The sequence below is a fragment of the Tiliqua scincoides genome, chromosome 1, assembly GCF_035046505.1.
Source record: "Tiliqua scincoides isolate rTilSci1 chromosome 1, rTilSci1.hap2, whole genome shotgun sequence".
Classification (NCBI taxonomy): Eukaryota; Metazoa; Chordata; class Lepidosauria; order Squamata; family Scincidae; genus Tiliqua; species Tiliqua scincoides.
The window spans coordinates 208,547,650-208,567,266 of record NC_089821.1 but is presented as its reverse complement, the minus strand read 5'-3'; the positions used below and the strand labels follow the sequence as shown (position 1 = coordinate 208,567,266).

The 19,617-nt window shown below is 43.0% G+C and overlaps 1 protein-coding gene across 1 annotated transcript in view; it reads left to right on the top strand.

Moving 5' to 3' along the window:
• Positions 1-19,617, top strand: part of MAP3K5 (mitogen-activated protein kinase kinase kinase 5) — a 119,521-nt gene that overhangs the window by 63,931 nt on the left and 35,973 nt on the right. The window contains exons 10-12 of the mRNA XM_066611226.1: positions 5,344-5,497; positions 7,442-7,549; positions 11,733-11,782. Of these exons, the coding sequence (XP_066467323.1) occupies positions 5,344-5,497; positions 7,442-7,549; positions 11,733-11,782 (312 nt within the window). The remainder of the gene's footprint in view (positions 1-5,343; positions 5,498-7,441; positions 7,550-11,732; positions 11,783-19,617) is intronic.

Genomic DNA, 19,617 nt, shown 5'->3' with positions numbered 1-19,617 from the left:
GGTTGTTGAGAAAGTTTTAGTCCTGTCATCTAAAAAGCAGATTTCCATATACTGTGCACATTCCATTATGCACTGTAAACATTTTGAGACTGTTGCAATATTGCGCAATGCTCTTAGTTAAGAATGACAGCAAATGCCAATTCTGCCAGCAGAGTTTCCTCCTTCCTTTTAAAACTCTGTTATAAGCTCAGACTGATTCAAGGATTCAGGCAATGAGGGCCTAATCTTATCAAACTTTCCAACACCAATGCATCTGCAATGCAGCCCTGAAGTAAGGGAACAAACATTCCTTTATCTTGAGGAGATCTCCATGGCTGCCCTCCCCCCCACAGGATGCAGCACACACCCCACTGGCACAGCTGCATCAGCACTGAAAAGTTAGATAGGGATTGGGCACTAAAATGGCAAAAGTTGAAATCAAGTTACTTTGTTTGGCTTCTTGTCAGCCTATAAGACAGAGGTCAGCCCCTAAGAGAGAGGCCATAGCTCTAGTGCCGCACATGTGTTTTGCGTTCTGAAGGTCAACGTTCAACCACTGACACCTCCAGTTAAAGCAGTATGTAGCAGGTGATGGAAAATACCTCTTCTTGAGATGCTGGAGAGCCATTGCCACTCAAACTAGACAATATTGAGATGGATGAACCAATGGCTGCTTCATATGTTCATGCGATGAATACGATACTTCTGCACGGTATTTATTTTTCAAAGGATACAGTTAGTGCATGCCTGCAACTGTTGTTCTTCATTGCATCTTCAAAGTAAAAAATGCTAACCATTTTGCTGGTTTCAGGAATGTAGAAAGTGGATTGCAGTTGCTAAGCAACCATGAGAAATAGCTCCTCAGCCAATTTTAGATCAACTAGAAGTGGGGGGGGGGGGGCAGTATGGAAGAGACTGTGACTGGACCCTGAAGACTTAATGGGTTATAGGGACCTGTAGGGAATGGGCAACAGAAGCTATGTAGATTCAAATGAAGCTAGTTCCCTCTGCAGGACACTTCACATATGGCCGGCTATGCCTGCATGTATGGAGAATTCTACCTTTATATACTATTGGGTGAAAACTTGTTTTTTTCACACCCTTTGACCACCTGGTTGCTTCAATAATATTGGGCGAAGGCACATTATAATAATTCAGTTAGCATTGCAACTTTGCCCCCTTTAGCTAGCATACACTTGCATTTCTTTAGCATTTTCTTTCTTTAGCATTTCTTTAGCATTTAGCATCTGTATCCTTTTCAATCTGGTTTCAGGCCGGGCTTTGGGACGGAAACTGCCTTGGTCGCCTTGGGGGATGACCTACGCCGGGAACTGGACAGGGGGAGTGCGTCCCTGTTGGTCCTGCTGGACCTCTCGGCGGTTTTCGATACCATCGACCATTGTATCCTTCTGGGCCGATTGGCCGAGCTGGGAGTTGGAGGCACTGTTTTGCGGTGGTTCCGCTCCTACTTGGAAGGTCGGTCCCAGATGGTGGTGCTGGGGGATGCCTGTTCGACACCCTGGCCATTGAGGTGCAGGGTGCCGCAGGGTTCAGTTCTGTCCCCCATGCTATTTAATATCTACATGAAACTGCTGGGAGAGGTCATCCGGGGGTTTGGAGTGGGGTGTCATCAATATGCTGATGACATCCAGCTTTATCTCTCCTTTCCTCCAGACTCCAGGGTGGCGGTTGAGGGCCTGGAGCGCTGTCTAGAAGCAGTGAGGATCTGGATGGGGGCTAACAAGCTGAAATTAAATCCGGATAAGACAGAGGCTCTCCTGGTTCGGAAATCCTCAATGCAGGTGCTGCATTATTGGCTTGCTCTGAATGGGGTTGCACTCCCTCTGAAGGAGCAGGTTCGCAGCTTGGGGGTCCACCTGGACTCGCAGCTACTCCTGGATTCCCAGGTGGCGGCTATGGGGGCCTTCGCTCAGCTTCGGCTGGTGCGCCAGCTGCGTCCATACTTGGATCATGCAGACCTGGCCACGGTGATTCATGCTACGGTGACATCGAGGTTAGATTATTGTAACGCGCTTTATGTGGGGCTGCCCCTGAAGACGGTTCGGAAACTGCAATTAGTGCAGAATGTGGCGGCCCGTGTGGTCACTGGAGCTAGGCGGTTTGACTCTGTCAGCCCGCTTCTCCGGGGTCTACATTGGCTGCCCATTCATTTCCGGGCCCAATTCAAGGTGCTGGTTTTTGACCTTTAAAGCCCTATACTGCTCTGGGCCAGGATATCTTAGAGATCGCCTACTCCCATACAATCCGGCTCGTCCTCTCAGGTCATCAGAGAAGGCCTTTTTACAAGTGCCGCCACCTAAGGAGGTACGTGGGGTGGCGGCAAGAAACAGGGCCTTCTCAGTAGTGGCACCAACGTTATGGAACTCCCTTCCCCTTGACTTGAGAATGGCTCCCTCTCTTGAGACTTTTCGGTGAGGTCTGAAGACCTTGCTGTTTAACCAAGCCTTCTGAGTTCATGGCCTTTTTAACATCTTTTATACATCTTTTAGTTGCTTTTTTACAGGCCTGATTTCTAAGAACTGCTGTTTTATGCTCTTTTATTCTAACTTTTATCTGACTACTGTTTTTTATGGGTTCTGCTAATTTTTAATATGTTTTTATCTGTTGTGAAATTATGTTTTAATCTGTTTTATATGTTGTTAGCCGCCCTGGGTACCTTTGGGGAGAAGGGCGGGATAGAAATAAAGTTTTATTATTTATTTATTTATTTATTTATTTATTTATTTATTTTGGAATATGAACAGTTACAATAGTGTTACAACAATGAGCAGTACTCTGAGAGATTGCCTGAAACATGGCAGGGTTAATCCAGATGTGCCAGGAGTAATCTGAAGAACTCCAGACTGCAAAATTCCCCCGGGGCATACAGCGCGAACTGTTCTGACTCTGCTACATCAGCGCAGGGGAAATCAGGATTGGACTGTTTGTCCTTTGTTTTTCCCTCAATATTCCTGGACCATATTTTGAAAATCTTGGTGTGGATGGAGGGATGGTCTTAACATATGCAGTATGGATAAATGAAAATCTGTAAAGCGAAACTTCCTATAAGAGGGAAGAGTGTACTTAATTTTGGGTATGTTAGCATGTTAGGATTAAGGGAGAAATACTAGTTTGTGGAAGAAATTTTTTAAATTCTATAGCAGGGCTGCTCAAACCCTCACCCACAGGCCACTTCCAGTCTGGGGTCCCCCCCATCTGACCCCCGGGGGGCCCCATCTCCAGGGGGCACTCGGCCCCCTGAAGACTCACCTAGACCTGCACTGGCCCGACGCACGAGCTCCGGGTCTGGCGTTCCCTTGCTGCCTTCAACTTCACATCTGGAAAGCTCAGCAGCAGCAAAGGCCCGGCGCACACACAGGGCCTTTTATATTGGGAAGGTACTGCAACACTTGTAGGTCTCACATTAGTTCAAACCTGCGTGTGTGCTGGGCCCACCTTTCCTTGCCTGGTCCATGAGCAGTATGCACGTGGAGCCACAGGCAGCAGGGGAAGACTGGACTGTGGGAAGGGGGAGAGCACAGCGGAGAGAGCACCCACACGAGGGTGGGTGGGCAGGCAAGTGCGTGAGCGCTTGATCTGCCGCCACCCAAATCCAGCAACAGCAAAGCCCTTCCGCATGCGGGAGAGGGGGCAAGTGAGTGCTCCAGCACCACTGCAACCTCGGTTGCAGCAGCTTGAAGATGCCCCCCCTCTCTCTGTGAAAGTGCTTATGAACTGATTTGAATATCCTCCCCACTGCAAATGCTTATGAACTAGTTTGAAGATCACCCCTTCTCTGTGTTAGAAAGTGTTTATGAATTGGTTTGAATTCATTTATTCATTCATATAAGTTTCATCTCTAATATATTCATTTATGTAAATTATGCACATTTATTCAAATTTGAAATGTAAATTCTTTATTTCCGGTCCCTGACACAGTGTCAGAGAGATGATGTGACCTTCCTGCCAAAAAGTTTGCACACCCCTGTTCTAGAGGAAAACACAGCTTTATACGTTATACCAATAGGAAAGCACTAGAGAGCGGAAGAGATTGCTTATGTATGCAAGATCAGATGTTGCCTTTTCGAGCACATTGCTAACAGCCTGTTTAGCAGAATCTATTGATGGCACAAATAAACCCATTATCAGCAATGCAACTTTTAAATTAAAATATGTGCACCAAACAACCTCTATAGATGCAGAAGGGAAAGAATAATACACATTATAATCACAATCTAAGGTGATACCTTTCACCAGTGGTGAAACACAATGCCAGTTTGTGATGGAGTCCAACTGAAATGAATTTAAGGCTGCAATCCTATGCACACTTAACTGGGAATAAGCCCCATTGAATACAATGAGGTGGACTTCTGAGTAGACATGCATAGGTTTGCATTCTGAATTAGGTTCAGGTGATCTCTTGGGCGCAGTATCGTCTGATTGTTGTAGGATTCTGTACTTAGTAGAACTGCTCCCTTGTTTGGATTCAGATGCATGCAGTTCTGTGTGGCTTGTGGGGATGGGAAAGGGGGAATATAAGAGCTGATCCTGAGTTGTATTGTATCCTGAGTTAGATAGTTCTTCCATAATATGATTGACTGTAGTTTTCTAAAGTCTCAGGCAGATATTTTCCCCAGCACCACAGCCTTGAGATCTTTTTAGCTAGAGATGCCACAGCTTGAACATCCAAAGCTGTTCTCTGCCACTGACCTATAATTCAGGGGCATTATTCTATTTATCTGATTCCTACAAGCCACATATTTTCCAAGCAAATGGCTGCTTCACATATTGTTGTACTAGTGGCAAGACATCTGGATGCAATGTGTACCTATGGTGTTTCCTGTTACATGCAAGTCATTTTTTTAATTGAGTGCACATTCTGAGATAAACTAGAATAAGTCGTTGTCCATTAGAGCAGTACATACATACAATAAATATACTTCTCAGAAATGGAGAATTCTGTGAGTAGTACCTTTAGGAAACCAGTCTGAACTTGTAAATTTTTCAAACAGCATGACATGAAATGACCATTCTTATCTCCTGCTCATCTACTCAGCAGAAGGTGATCAAAGCCAGCCAGCATGGCATGTTTTTTTCACACAAACTGAGGAAATCTGCATGGATTTTTTTCCTGTGCCCTTTTCTTCTTTTTGCAAACTTCCAAATTAGAAGCACTGACTTGGGAGCAGGAGAAAGATTAGTGCAGGCATTCCCATGCTTCTCATTCATTGACCAGTATTGCTGCTAGCACTTTCAACTTGGCAATATTAAACTGAATTCAGAAAAGTATCAGAAAGCATGTTGAGGTTATAATTAATTACAAAGAGTTATAGACATGTTTCCCTTTTTCTGGATTGTCCTTAGGTACCTCAAGTCCATTGTGGAGACTATTTTGATATATCAGCACTTTAAGAAATTGAATCCTGAACAACAAGTAGCCAGGCATGAACTTGTAGACTTTTGGATGGAGTTTCTGGTTGAGGCCACGAAGTCTGATGTCTCTGTAGTCAGGTTTCCTGTAAGTACATTTTTAAAAGTTTAAATTGTTTAACAATGTTCTTTTCCTGTTTGTCCTGTGATACAGTTATTTGGGGGGAAAGTGTTTTAATTTGAAAGAGAACAAATTTGCAAGAATAAAAATATTTGATATGAATACTGTATCATAGTGGCTTATTTGTTTTATTGATAATATGTTGATGGATTTCCTATAGGAAACTAATTCAATATTTGTTCCTTTTAAAATGTTGTTGAATTTGCCTCTTTCCAGTCCCTGCAGACCTAATTATTCAGAGATTTTTCATACTTTTTGTCTGTTACTCCCATGAAAACATGTAAGAGAAAGGAAGATTAAAGTGTTAGCAGCACATTATTAGGGCTATCTGATACAACCCAATTAATAAGGCACTAATAAATGAAATGCATTGCTTTGTTATTTCTAATTTTCTTCAGCTGCACTGCAGGTTAGCACATTCAGGGCTTCAGGGCTGCAGTTTCTTACTGCAGATGTAAGTAAGATCATCTCTGAGTCTTCACAGCCTAGTCACTGCACCTCTTTTGGAAAGTTGGACCAAGATTTCCAGCAGTAAAGTTTGGGAAAGTAGAAGAGTGCTTTTCCTAGAACCATACAGGTTGAATCTGAGTAAGGCCTTAGCAGGGACTAGGCATGTTGCACCCATAGTTCCTCCCCCCTTATTCAGGCTTGGAAATGGGTTTCCTGTGTGCCCATTCCTAACCCCTCTGCTCTGAGCTATAAAAAGACTGTATTCCTTGCTGTGCCCTGCATCTCCTGCTTCCTCTTTGCAGTTAATTGGCAACTTCTTTAATAGAGCTTACATACTTTTTGGTTTCATCATAAGCTCTTGTCCCAACTTTCTGATGTTATTTCTATGTGCTTTCAAGTCCATCCTGCTGCCATTGCCCACATGTAATAGAATGCATCCTTCATTCTTCTCTTTCTCTCTTCATCCTCTCAAGCTGTGACTTGCACCTGTGCGTTCTCACCAAAGGAAAACAATAACCAAGCAACAAGCTTTTTACTCTGGTCCTGATCGTTCTTGTTCATTGGGCTGTAGTTAATTTTTCTTATCCATTAATAAATCCTAACCATTCTGCTCTCGCTTATTTCTAGAGAGATCCCTATATCAGAGCAGGATATCTTTTAGAAAACAGCACTGTTAACATTTCATGTCAATTTTTTCTCTCCAGCAGAAATATTTCTGTTTTTCTATAATGATGTGATTTTTTCCTGTAATGGGAGGCTTCCCTTTTTCAGCATGCAGTTACATGCTGAAAAATGTAGCCATGCAGACACATAGCCCAAATACTTGTGATGCATAGTACTAGTTTGGGAGAAAGTATTTCAAGATGAGATTTTGAAACTGCTAGAATTCAGCTTCCATAGAAAGAAATGTAATTATGCATTTTTTTAAAAAAATCTTCAAAATGATCATGAAAGTGGAAGAGCAGGATGCTGGCTGGAAAGAGCAACAATGTTTTCTACCCAGCCTAGATACAGAAGGTTTGCATCTCTTTAATGAAGTTCCACGTTTTGTACACACAAAAACCCAGCATAGAAATGCTAAACAGTTACAGATTGTACGTTAGAGTGAAGGCAGGGCTACTCTTTAGTCAGATATTTTCTTACCTTTTACATGCGTGAACCAAATAACTGAAGAATAAAGAATAATAAACATTAAATAATAAAGAAAACATTGAAGACTAAACAAGTGAAAGCTAGAAGGCATTTTGTAAGTTGTTTAGCTAACATACAAAACCTATTATAATAAAGCTATAAATATGTCCTTTGTGCAATTTATCCTTACCTTTAGATTGATAAAAACCAAACCTAGAAATGTCAGCACTTAAATTTCAGAGCTTATCTAGATATTTCCAAGAAACATTTAACTTACAAGTTTATACAGAATAACAGTTCGGTCATATTCTTTGTTCTTTCTGTTCCAAGGTGTTAATATTAGAGCCTACAAAAATCTACCAGCCTTCATACCTGTCCATCAATAGTGAGGCTGAAGAGAAGACAGTCTCTATCTGGCATGTTACACCTGATGATAAGGTACGCCGAGGCAATTTTAGAACACTAGGCTGATTCAGTGTTCATAGATACCGCTATTCAAATTCTATGCTGTAATTAGATGATTTCTAACAACTGGCAGTCCAGTCGTATGCATGTCTACTCAGAAGTAAGTCCTAGTGTGTTCAATGGGACTTACTCCTAGTTAAGTGTTTATAGGATTGCAACTTTGATACAATTGGTTCGAAGAAACTGAAGAAGTTGGGAGACAGGAGGAGGTTTGAATTTGTTATGTTTGAGAGAGTGAAGAAAATGAAAAAGTGGATGAACAAGGAAACCCAAGGGTGAGGATGTTATGGGTATTGGGGCAATGTCAGATTTATACTTGCTGAGGCCTTAAGCCTGCAATTCTCAAACTCTCAGAGAGTTTGAGGACCACAGTAAGTACTTGCAGGGCGGGAGGCAGCAGGGGTAGAGGGAAGGCAGCGACGTGATCCCTGGGTTCGCATTGCTAAGGGGGCTGCAGGGACTGGCATGTACTCACCAGTCTCTGCAGCAGCCTCCCTGGGGTGCAGGGAGCCCTGCACGAACATCTGCAGGGCACCCCACAGCTTAAAAAGTGAAAGTGCAGTGATTACGCTCCACTTCCAGTTTTGCAGTGCTTTCACTTTTTAAGCTGCGTGGAGCCCCTCTCTGTTGTGTTAACAGACGCTCTGCTGCAGGCTAAGGGAGATGCAATTGCCTCATTAAGAGCATCTTTATTGTGCTTTGACCACTGTCATATATGCGGTCTGTCATTAAGCGAATTGTTGTTAAGCAGGGCATGTTGTTAAGCGGGCAATGTATTCAGCATACACAAAATTCAAAAGCCCTCCCCCCAAATGACTTTTTTTAGGCCTCTGCTTATTTCGAGATCCTAAGCTATAGTTTGTTTAGCCTATGCCTAAATCTGGCACTGGTGTCGGGAAAGAAAGAAAATTATTAAGCATAGTATGCCCATACATTCTGCTGGAAATAGGTGCTGGAAATAGGTTCTTAGACAACCCAATAAACACTTGTACCCATGGCGTTCCATTGTTAATTCTTCTTTTCCCCTTTGCTTGCTGACAAGTGAGATGTTGCATTGTTAGGGGAACCAAGTGCAGAGGTCTGCACAGATGGGCTTGTTTGAAGAGCATGGACAGCAGTCCCTCAACCTCTTCCACTGAGTTGGTGCTGTGGTGCCCTTTGTATAGGCTGCTGAGAGATGCATGAAAAGAGTTACAACTCTGAATTTTGAAAATAGGATGGTGGAAGTATTAGTACCTTGAGGTGTACCAGTAAGAGTCTGTTCACAAATTGTGAATATATACTTAAAAATATAGCATGGGCATGTGACCTAAGAGGTGCTTGAAAACACATGTATCATATTTTGTGTTTGCCCAAAGAACTGGAATTGTCTGCAATTCCTATATAAGTAGCAAAAGCCAAGGTTTGTTGCTGTGTAATACCTGAATGTTAACCATATGTTAAACAGATAAAGCAGTGGCAGCTGACAGTGGAAAATGGAAGCAGAGAACAAAAGCAAGCCTGGATGATTCTGTAGCAAAGAGGGAGAACCTGGAGGTGTGAATGGAATGGGTTGAGGGAAAGTTGGAAGCAGGAAGAGTGTTTTCTGATGACTGCTCAGATACTCCAACCCATAAGTCATGATTTATTCTCTGCTGTATTTTTTTTCCACTACAGAAAACTGTAGCAGAGAATTGTTCCTGGCATCAGCTGCTTTTTGTAGCTATTTATAGCAAACCTTGTTTTATTTTATTCATACACCTACTTCTTTTCTTTTCGTATGTGAAGAACTTGAGGTGAAAGTGGTGTCTTTATGTTGAGGCTTGGAACATAGGTAACTGATAAAGAACAGTGGATTTTTATGGGGACCTACAGTCCAATTCTAAGCTGCCTGGCGCTCAGGGCTGCAGTGGGGCCAAAGTGGCTAACACAGCATCCTGAGCGCACTAAGCAGACGTGGCAACTCCCAACACCTCCTCAGGGGAAGGGGACATTCATTCCCTTCCCAAGTAAGGTAAGTGTCCCCACAATGGGACTCCTCGACTCTGCGCTGGCTAGTTAGCCAGCACAAAGCAGTCCTGTGTCGGACTGAGAGACCCAATTCAGGGCTTTGGATCTGTGCTCCCTCCCCCACCACATCTTCTCCCTGCCTCTCCCCACGCCCCCATTCACCTCTCTGCCACCCGGCACTTGTCCATCCTCTGTCCAGCGCTGGCTCAGTGCAGGCTCATGCTGAGCCAGCACCTGCACTGGTCGGCCAGTAAGTGTTACGGGTGTGCCTTAAGGCACATTTGTGACAATGCGTGCTGGCGGTGAGCTGGCACGCAGTGTTCAGGATCGGGCCCTTATATTGCCGTATTTGTCAGGCAGCCCAGCAAGCATAATATTTGTGAGATGTAAACCAACATAAACTCTCATGGCACGGCAAATGTGATCTTATGGCTGTTCAGGAGTAATATACTAAGGGCAGTTATCTCATTACATGGATATTAAGAAGTACATTGACCACTCCTTGGGGTTACCTGTGTTAACTTTGTGAAGGCAAAACATGAATGCAGCCAGTGTTGATCTCTCTGTCTGTTTAATGGAGACTGTCAGTTGTTCCCTTGTAGTGGATGCCAACTAACATCCTTTAGTCAGGTCATGTACCTTTAGCAGGATCCCATATTGTGATTCAAAGAGGCATATAGAACAAAACCTCTACTCACACTGAATATGAATGTCTACTCAGAATAGTCCTACTGTGTTCGTTGGAGTTTACTTCCTGAAAACTGTGCATAGATTGCATCTTTTGCCTCTTAGTATTTACTGGAGCTGCCATTGATGTATTTCAGTGTGTGACACAACTTGATTGGAGTTGAGGTTGTCTGTGGTGTAGTTAGTACATGTGACAAAAAGGACCCTAACACATTTCTTAGGTTATTCCAGTGGCTGATCCCAGATACATGACATTACTTTATTAATAAAGTGTATTGCACTTATATATTGATGAAAGTCTACTCCTATGCCTTATTTTATGCTGCAATTATCTTATCTGAGAATAAGCCCATTGAAGATAGTGAGACTTAACTTTAAGTAAACATGAATAGGATTTCGCAGTTGTTCGTGTTCATGACAACACTATGAGGTACTGTTATCCCTGTTTTACAAGGGTGTGATTTGCCCCAAACCATCTGGTGTGTCTAGGATTTGGGAGGTATCTGAATTTAGGACTGAGGTCCAAGGCTTCTCTGTCCTCTGGTTCACTCTAACTTTTTCAGTCTGCATGACTCGTTGGCTAGAATCCATCTTGGCTGGGAAGTCTTGTTCTGAATATGTTGTTGACGTAGGCAGGGCCACTGATTTTCCTGGCTGTTGAACAACTTTTGAATTGCGCTTTATTGTTTGAATAGCACAAGATATACTGGCTTAGACCCTTAGCTGAAGTATAAAGTAATAACTTGAAGTCATATTGCTACTGCTTTCAGTCATACCTCAGCCCTGACAGTTCTATTGGTCTCATATTGGGTTCTGAAAGCTGTTTCCTATTGACTGCTTTAGAAATTATTAAGCAAAGAACAGATGTCAAGAGTTGGACATCCCTCTTAAAATGTCTACTCCAATGGGTTAGAAAATTTGGCAGAATCACAAGGAATATCGTTTTTATTTAAATTCACTAGCTTGAGAGCATAACATAAACTGAAGAGGTCACATGAGTGTATGAGAATCTAGGATTCTTAAATGGATGAGAATGTCCTGAGTTTGGTGGCGTGTATTTTTATTAACACAGAAATCTAACTAGAACTTTTTTTTCGCTTAACCCCCTTTACCCTATATATTAATTTTTCCACGGCAGTGCTAATGAATTGAAGTGGAACTCTAACTTGAAATGACATGCATGGGAAGAGAACTTATGGTCTGGGTGGTTTTGAAGAATGTAAAACAGATAACAGGGTTAAAAGGAGAGTTGGGGAAGGTGGAGAAAGAAGTTGCAGAGGTCTGGGGAAGGGAAATACTAGGATTTTTGTTGTTTACCAATTCTAGATATAGAGTGCACTGACCTATTGCTTTTCTTTTTATGAAGCTGACCTGTCCTGTTAAAAAAAAAATAACAGTAATGGAAAGAATAACTTGAAATAAATTACAGGGTAAAATATATTTTATGTTAAGAATTGTGTCCTTTTGTTTTATGTTACAGAAAGGTATTCATGAATGGAACTTCAGTGCTGATTCTATAAGGGGAGTGAGGTAAGGTTATATACATACTGTATATATTTATCTGTTGCATTCTTATCCCGCCCACCTCTTTAAAGAGTTCAGAGTGACATATGTGACAATGATCCCTTATTATCATGACAATAAGGTAGCTTAAACTGAGAGAATGGCCCAAGATTACTCACTGAGCAGGAAATCAAACCCATACCCTCCCACCTAATCCTGTCCTCTCCAGCACTGTGGTTCTCTGTTGTACCAGGAACATTTGTTTCAGTCTAACAGGTATAAATTACAAGTTTCCCTTTTGTCCATGTATAACCAAGAGTCCAATAGTTTATTGCTCACTGCTTCCAAATGGCATTATTAAGGGTAGGCAATGAGAAATTACACTTACAGGACATTTCTAGGTGTGTCTACTCAGAAGTAAGTCCCATAGTGTCCAATGGGTCTTACTCCCAGGAAAGTGTGTATAGGACAGTAGCCTTAAATCCTCAATATCCAAGCTGCATGGGTTACAGTATTCTGTAGTCCCAATTATCAGTACCCAAGTGCAAGATGTTATGTTAGAATCAGATAGTACTGCTTTTCTTAAACTTCATGCTGCAGGTCGGTATCAGTGGGTAGAGGAATTGCATATTTGAATGCTTCCCTATAAATGAGATATCCCAGTAGCAAGAAACCTAGCCTCTCAGGGAAGAGGCTGTAGTGAACCGCCTGCCCCCCGCTCCACAAAAGGAACATTCAAACACTCAACCTCCTGCAGTCTGAAGCAGGACAGACTAGAAAAAACACAACCATTTTGATTCTACTAAATGTATAACTGATTATTAGACTCTGTAGGCTGCAGAGATAATGCTCATTGCAGAACAGTAATTTGTGAACCCATTATAAAAGATTTTTCAGTGGTAAATATTGTTATAATATAAAAATGTACACAAAAATATGTGAAGACATGCTGATGTATCCTAAGGGTGCAATCCTATCCTGTGCTGGAACAGGCAAACCAAGAGGCTCGTACTGTATCTAGTGTGGGGTAGGGGCTGAAAGCAGATCAGCCAGTGGTAAGGGGAAACTTTTCCCCTTACTTCTGGGTAATGCACGCTGACCCCTATGGGTCTCCTCGGGCTTGCACCACCTCCTGGCTAAATCCCAGTGCTGGATCCCAGTCTCGCTGCCCGCCCTCCCACTGCCCTGGAATGCCCCCCTTCCACTTCCTCCCCGCCCACCCCAGAGTCTTGCATTGGCCAAGCTCAGCCGACGGAAGGTTCAGAACCTCCGTCAGCGCAAAGGCTTATTTCAGCCTCCGCAGGCCGGCGCGCCTCTGCGCACCGGCCTAGCTAACTAATGAGGAGGCGCATACTTGCCTTGTGGCATGTTTGCAACCCTCTTGGGCCCAGCCCAAGTGCAGCTCAGGATTGCGCTGTAAAACAATTAATAGTAGATCATTGTGATGTGGTATCAGAGAAGGCAGGTTCTTGGATATCCTGGCCCCAAGCCATATAGGGCTTTAAAGGCCATAGATATACCAATACTAGATACCAACCATGCAGGATATCATGCTTTCCTGAATTCACTTGTAATTCTGGTGGATTTTAGGAGTATTTGGAAACATTGCCAAAATTGTGCCTGCATTTTGAAGATTTTAAAAACAACCACCACTCCTGCATATGCCTCTGTGAATACTTGTGCTTAGTGCTTTGGGTTCCAAACTCTCAGGGATTGTTTGAGATGCTGTAGTTCCTTGCGGGGGGTGGGGGGGGGTGGCAGCAACACAATTATCACAATTGCACTGCCGCCGGGGACAAAGGAGTTTTTTTTTTTTAACTTATCTGGGGTCTCTATGGCTTTCTGGAGGATCCAGGGAACCCATGACCTTCTCTGCAGGCTTCGCTGCACCTTCAAACCTCTATAAACAGTGAAAAATAGCCATTTCCAGTTTTGCTATGAAAACTGGCAAATTTTTTAGCTGTTTCAGCAGTTTGGAGGCACGGGAAGGACTGCAAAGGTGGTTGCAGGCTTCCTGGACCTTCCAGAGAGCCATAGCAACCCCCTGGTAAGTTAACCCTGGGGCAGGAGATCTGGTCTAGAGGGTAGAGCCTCCATTAGCCCGAAGATAACATCTGAAGGTCACCAGTTTGAGGCCACCGGCAGCTCCGTGAATGGTGAGACCTTGAAACAGCTGGCCAGCCAAGCTGAGTTATTCCACCTGCTCTTTGGTGTGATGAAAGAAGTGTCTTGGCTGCCCTTCAAGTGAGAGATGAAGGAGCTGCTTGTCAACCAGCGTGGGAGGCAACTGGGGGCCAGAAGTGAGACCAGACCATGAAAGTTCCATCTGAAATGTTGTGTGGTTCTTGAAAGAGAGAACCTTTCTGTTATTGTAAAATCCCCTTGGGGGGTTTAGAGATAGCCTGCCTATGTGAACCGCCTTGATAAAGTCAGAGGAATAATCTGATGACCAGAAAGATGGTATATAAATACCAGTATTATTGTTTATTTTATTATTATTAACCCATTTTTGCTCGACCCACAAGTTTACACATTTGGTCCCTGCTGCATATATGCAACATTGGGCAGAAATGACTTAAAAAAAACAAAAACCTTTCGTACCTGGCGGTGGTGTGATTGTGGCGACTCTGCTGTTGCTGTCACCTACCCCTTAAGGTGGCAGTGACAGAGGTTCTCTGGCTGGGGTATCATGATGCCCCAGTTTTGGAATCTCTGGCTTAGTGGGATTGCTTACGGGGGCAAACTCATGCTAAATGATGACTAATTTGTGTTATGACTAATGCAGAAAAGTGGCTGAGAAGATATTTTCTCTAGAAATATTGTTGTAAGCAGCTTGCATAATCATGATTAATGGAATTTTTGTTCCTTCTAAACTGAGGATCTTCTTTGAAAAGCATGGTTTCTAGGGATCCTTGAAATATGACATTGAATCTTGAAGTGTGCCTTTTTGAGCTGTTGAGCTTGAGCCTTGTTGCGTGCTTAGTAGCCCAGGGTATAAGCGGCTACATTGGATTTGTCTGCAGAGGAGCTGCTCATAGGAGCTTTGGTGCATTTGTGCTGAACCAGAATTACTGGAAGTGCAAGAAGCACTGTATATTATTTTGCCTTCTTGTCCAGTAGTTTGCAGTACTTCAGCGGGTCTCTGTTCCAGTAGGGCGAGGGGGAGACGTGTTCTCCCCTCTTCCTTGCTCCAGACTTCCTGGTAGTGGAAGCTTCTCCAACTGGTTAAATAGAGTTCAAGCATCCCTTAATCCTGCCTAACCACATAGGGGATTGCAGATCCATGAAGAAGGTGATGTGGTCCATTGGTATTGAGATTCACTTTTCATTTCAGAACTGCAGTTTCTGTCCTACAGTGTAAAAAAAAAAAAAGTTTGTATTTCTCACCAGCATCATTACCCTTGTTTGGGTTGATCCTGAAATCAGCATTGATGCAAGTATGTGCTTAATGGATTATGTGCTTTTTTTGACCTTTGTATGTCAAATTACTGAGTAAGCCATATGCCAATTTAAAAAAAACAAAAACAAAACAGAAAACACTTTGGAATAAGAGTTCATCAACAACTGGTATTGGTCACAAAAGTCAACTCTCCCACACTTGGAAAAAGCACTTTAATTTGGTATTTCAGTGAGATAAGTCACAATTTGCTCACTGGGCTAAGAGGCACCATTTAAGGTGGTGTACTGTTATAGTTAGTTGTTATAGGGGGAGAGTAACTGTCCTTTTTTACCCCAACATGGCATCTCTTCTAGTGACTGCTGCTGGTGTACCATCTGCAGTTTTATTGTGTTTGTTTTACTTGTTTTTAAAAAGGGGTTCTCAAATTACACACAGTAGAAGACATAAAAGAGCCCTTCATTGGGCATGTAGTATCCTACAGCACTATGAAGGGTGGCATCTGGTTGGCAGAATGTAGCACATGAACCAGTCAGAGGAGCATTGCATGGGCCAATTACTGGCCAGCAATGTCCCTATAGCTGCAGCCCATACACCTAGCCCCCCCATATGCTTTGCATCATTGCTTGACTGTGCTGATCAATAGCCCTCAGCATCCTCAACTGTCTGCCTCATACATCATGGCAGAAGCAAACAGGAGCTGTGTGGAGCTTTTCTCCAACCCAGGAGCCCAAAGAGTGAAAGAGTGAGCTTGATTCAGACTCTGAGCCTTGATAGCAGAAAGATCCACCTCCTTCCAAATCCCATTTTGAGGCCAACTGTGATAAGAAGCAACAAGAGTGCAGAGTAAGGATTCCTATCTGTGAACAAAGTCATCTGCTAACAAAGTAACAAAAATCCGATCAAGCCAAAGCTTTTATTCATGTATATCAATGGTGGAGCAGCATCTGAAACACACAGGTGGGGTTGACAACCATCCTGCAGAGCTCTTGTGCCTCTGCCAGTTGTATGGTGGACACCAAAACTGCAGGTGTCAAAGTGGTGTGGCTGCACCAATTATATCATGGTCTGTCATGGAGTTTGCACAGAAATAGGGGTTCATTTGGACAACTAGGTCAGCAGTTCTACAGAGGACCAATTGTAATCGCACTGGTTACTGCTTCCAGACATGCTGGGAGCATCCCTTGTGTATTGCTCAGCTGCATAGGGGTCCTGTGTCCTCTTCCCCTCTTGGAAAGCTGTCTATGGATATCAGGGAGGATCACAGATTGAATAGCAAAAAATTGATAGCAGCATCAGCAAAACATGGTTTCTGGATTGACTTACATGCTCAGTTTTCATGAGAGAGGGTGGTACCACCTGGGTGCACATGAATTAATACCCTGTTGGGAGACAAGGTACAGTACCTGGGGTATTCCTTTCCCTTCCGTATGGGAAGTTGCAGTGGAATCCTTTAGGTAATAACACTTCTGCCCCAGTACATGCAGAACTGCTGCAGTCCTGAAAAAAACAGGATGAGTTGGCCAGCCATAGGAATGCCTGAAGAACCTGGCATTCTTTGAAAAAGAGCCCATACTCACTGTTGCAAAAGGAAGGAATGGTTAGGCAATGCTGTTTATGGCACAGAGACATTTGGCAATACTGAGCAGGGTGGGGGAAAGACATAAGATACATACTGGTAAGCAGCACTCATGTTTTGAGCCATGGTCTTCTCTCCTTGCTTATCTCTGGAGGATGCATTGGCCTTCCTCTCCTTTTGGGGTGGGAGAACGGACAATCTATTTGGATGTTTGTGTATGGAGTCCTCCTAGGGCAAAGTCCCTGTAATGAGAAGACAAACATCCAAGTTTCTTGCTATAAATGTTAGGAGGGCAGCGGGCTGTTTGTGCAACATGTTCTCTTTATGTGCAAAATACCCTTTCAGCATGGTCTCATCCTCAAAGTTCCTGTGTATGTGTGTACAATAAATGTGCAAGACCTGTGGTCAGAGAGATGTAGCTCCATACGGCATACCCTATCATCTGAGTGGTGGTTTCTTTCACATAGGCTTTAGTACTGGGGTTGATGTGCTTGTCTGGCTGCAGAGTGTAGTCTGTATCCTATGCTGTGCTGTGAAAAAGTGGGCAGGGTGGATGGAGGAGGTGAGATGGTCCAGCATTTTCCCTTCCTCATTGGTTTATAAGGGGTTGTTTTGTTCCTAAGTCAGCCTCCACATTGGCATAGTGCAGTGGCATAGCTAAGGAGGTGCAGGGGATAGCAGTTGCACCTGGCAACAAGCGTTAAGGGGGCAACAAGCTGAGCTTGACACTAGTGACCAAAATTGTGAAAATCTTGGTATGTATGAATAATATCATTGTGGTATATATCCTTGGAAAGGTAATTTAATGCAGAATGCAATGAAACAAACCACATTAGAATATCTCTGCTCTATGAAAAGTTCTGGCCAATTAACCAGAAAACAAAAACACAACTCCCTTAAGGAATAAAAAGTGGATTTCTTTAACTCAAAACTGACCTATGAGACTGATTATTCTGATAGCTAATGAGATGTTATTATGATACAGCATGGAATATTGTGTTAAAATGAGTCAGCTCTCATTTCCATGTATCATAATACAGTTACCCATGCTAATTGCGTAAAGATGCAATTCTTCAAATGGTGCTTTTCTTATATTTAGCAGGGAGAGAATAACCGTCCCTCTTCACCCCAGCACTGTGTCTCTAACCAATAAGGGGCACACGTTTTATTTATTTACTTAATTAAATTTGATTTTGTCATGGGTGCTACAAAATCTTCTTTGATCCCAGGTAGCAGATAGATGCCTTAGCTATGCCACTGGCTGGGGGGAGGTGGCAGACCAAGTGGGTGGTGAACTGCTTGGTGGAGGAGGCAGGTTTTCCCCCAATTTGCACTTTTTAAAACGCCCGGGCGTGATGTCACTTCCGGTTGTGGCATCAGTTCTGGGGCATCGTTTTGAGCTCTGCACCGTGCTACACGTTCATTAGCTACGCCACTGGCATAGTGTTCCGCCAATTGATATGTCTGTCACCTGGAGGGTATGGGCAGCTACTACCTCCTTCATGTGCTGCCCATGTCCCTGCCCATTTGGACACTTCTACTATGTGATTGCACCAACATTGGAGGTATGCTGATGTGGATTTACACCAACATCTATGGCATGTCCACTGATGGTAGTGGAGTGGCTGTGGTAGGACTTCAGCAGTGCTGATGGGGCCAGAGTGGCACATATGTCTGGTGTCACCACACCCCTATGCTGCTCTGAATGGCATTAGGATTAGTCTGTTATAAGGACCACTGAATATAAAAAAGCATAGAATGAGGATGGGGATTCATATATTCTGTGGTTTCAAATGCACATGAGATCGATGATGCAGAGCAAATGTTATTGCTGTTTGTCGTACTTCTTTTCAAAAAATAATTTCATTCATTAACCATTTAGTTAACCCATTTTTGCCCGGACCACAGGTGTAAACATTTGATCCCTGTTGCGTATATGCAGCATTGGCCAGAAACGGCTTAATTAATTTATGACCACAGTTACTCAGCTGTGGTGGCTTTATTTCCTCTCTCTCTCCCCCCCCCCTCTTAAAAGCCTTGCTTTTAAGTTTGTTTAGAGTGCCCTCTGATGGGCACCTCTCATATACTAAGATTCTTGTTGCAGGAAATACATATAGATTAAGTGGCTTGCCTTTAGAGTAGAGGCTCCTGACAAGCCTCTTAGGGTTCAGCCTTTGCCAAAAGGAGAGAGACAAGCAAATAGATAAGAAACCTGCAAGATGCATAGATTATATTAGTAGTCAAGCTTATTCACAGCAGCCAATGCAGTTCAGACTGATTGAAATTATATCCTGCTAGTGGGCTTTCATTCTTTTAGAGTTCCACATCATTCTGTATAGCACATGTCTGAAACAGGATGAACTCATAGTTGTTTCTTTCTGCTTAGATAAATCAGGAGACCTCCTCCCCAGAAAGATGTTCATTACAGGGAACTGCTGATCTAAGAGGCCCAAGTTGCAAAGAGTCATGTGTGCAGCTCATGGTTAGCTGAAGTTTTTGTGTGCTCATTGTGACACAGCACTAACTAATGTGTTTTAGCTCTGGAAAACACTCAAAGCTGCTTTTCTGGAATAATCAATTTTTCTGAATTGCTGAGGCTCAGAACCTTTTCAGTTATGTCAAGCTTTTCACTCATGCTATCTTTTGTATTTAACATAGCAAAAGGATACTAATGTAGAGCCACATACTGTTCATTCAAAGGCATCTAGAACATTCATTTTCATTATGTAATTATTTATTATCCTACTTTTTTCAGATAGAATCCTCTCTTAATTTTCCATTCTATAAACAATTACAAATTCCCTTAGAGCACTCTTGCATATGACCACAAGTCACTAACTGGAAAAAAAACATGGTTTCTTCTTTCGTACCGCATTGTTCAAATTC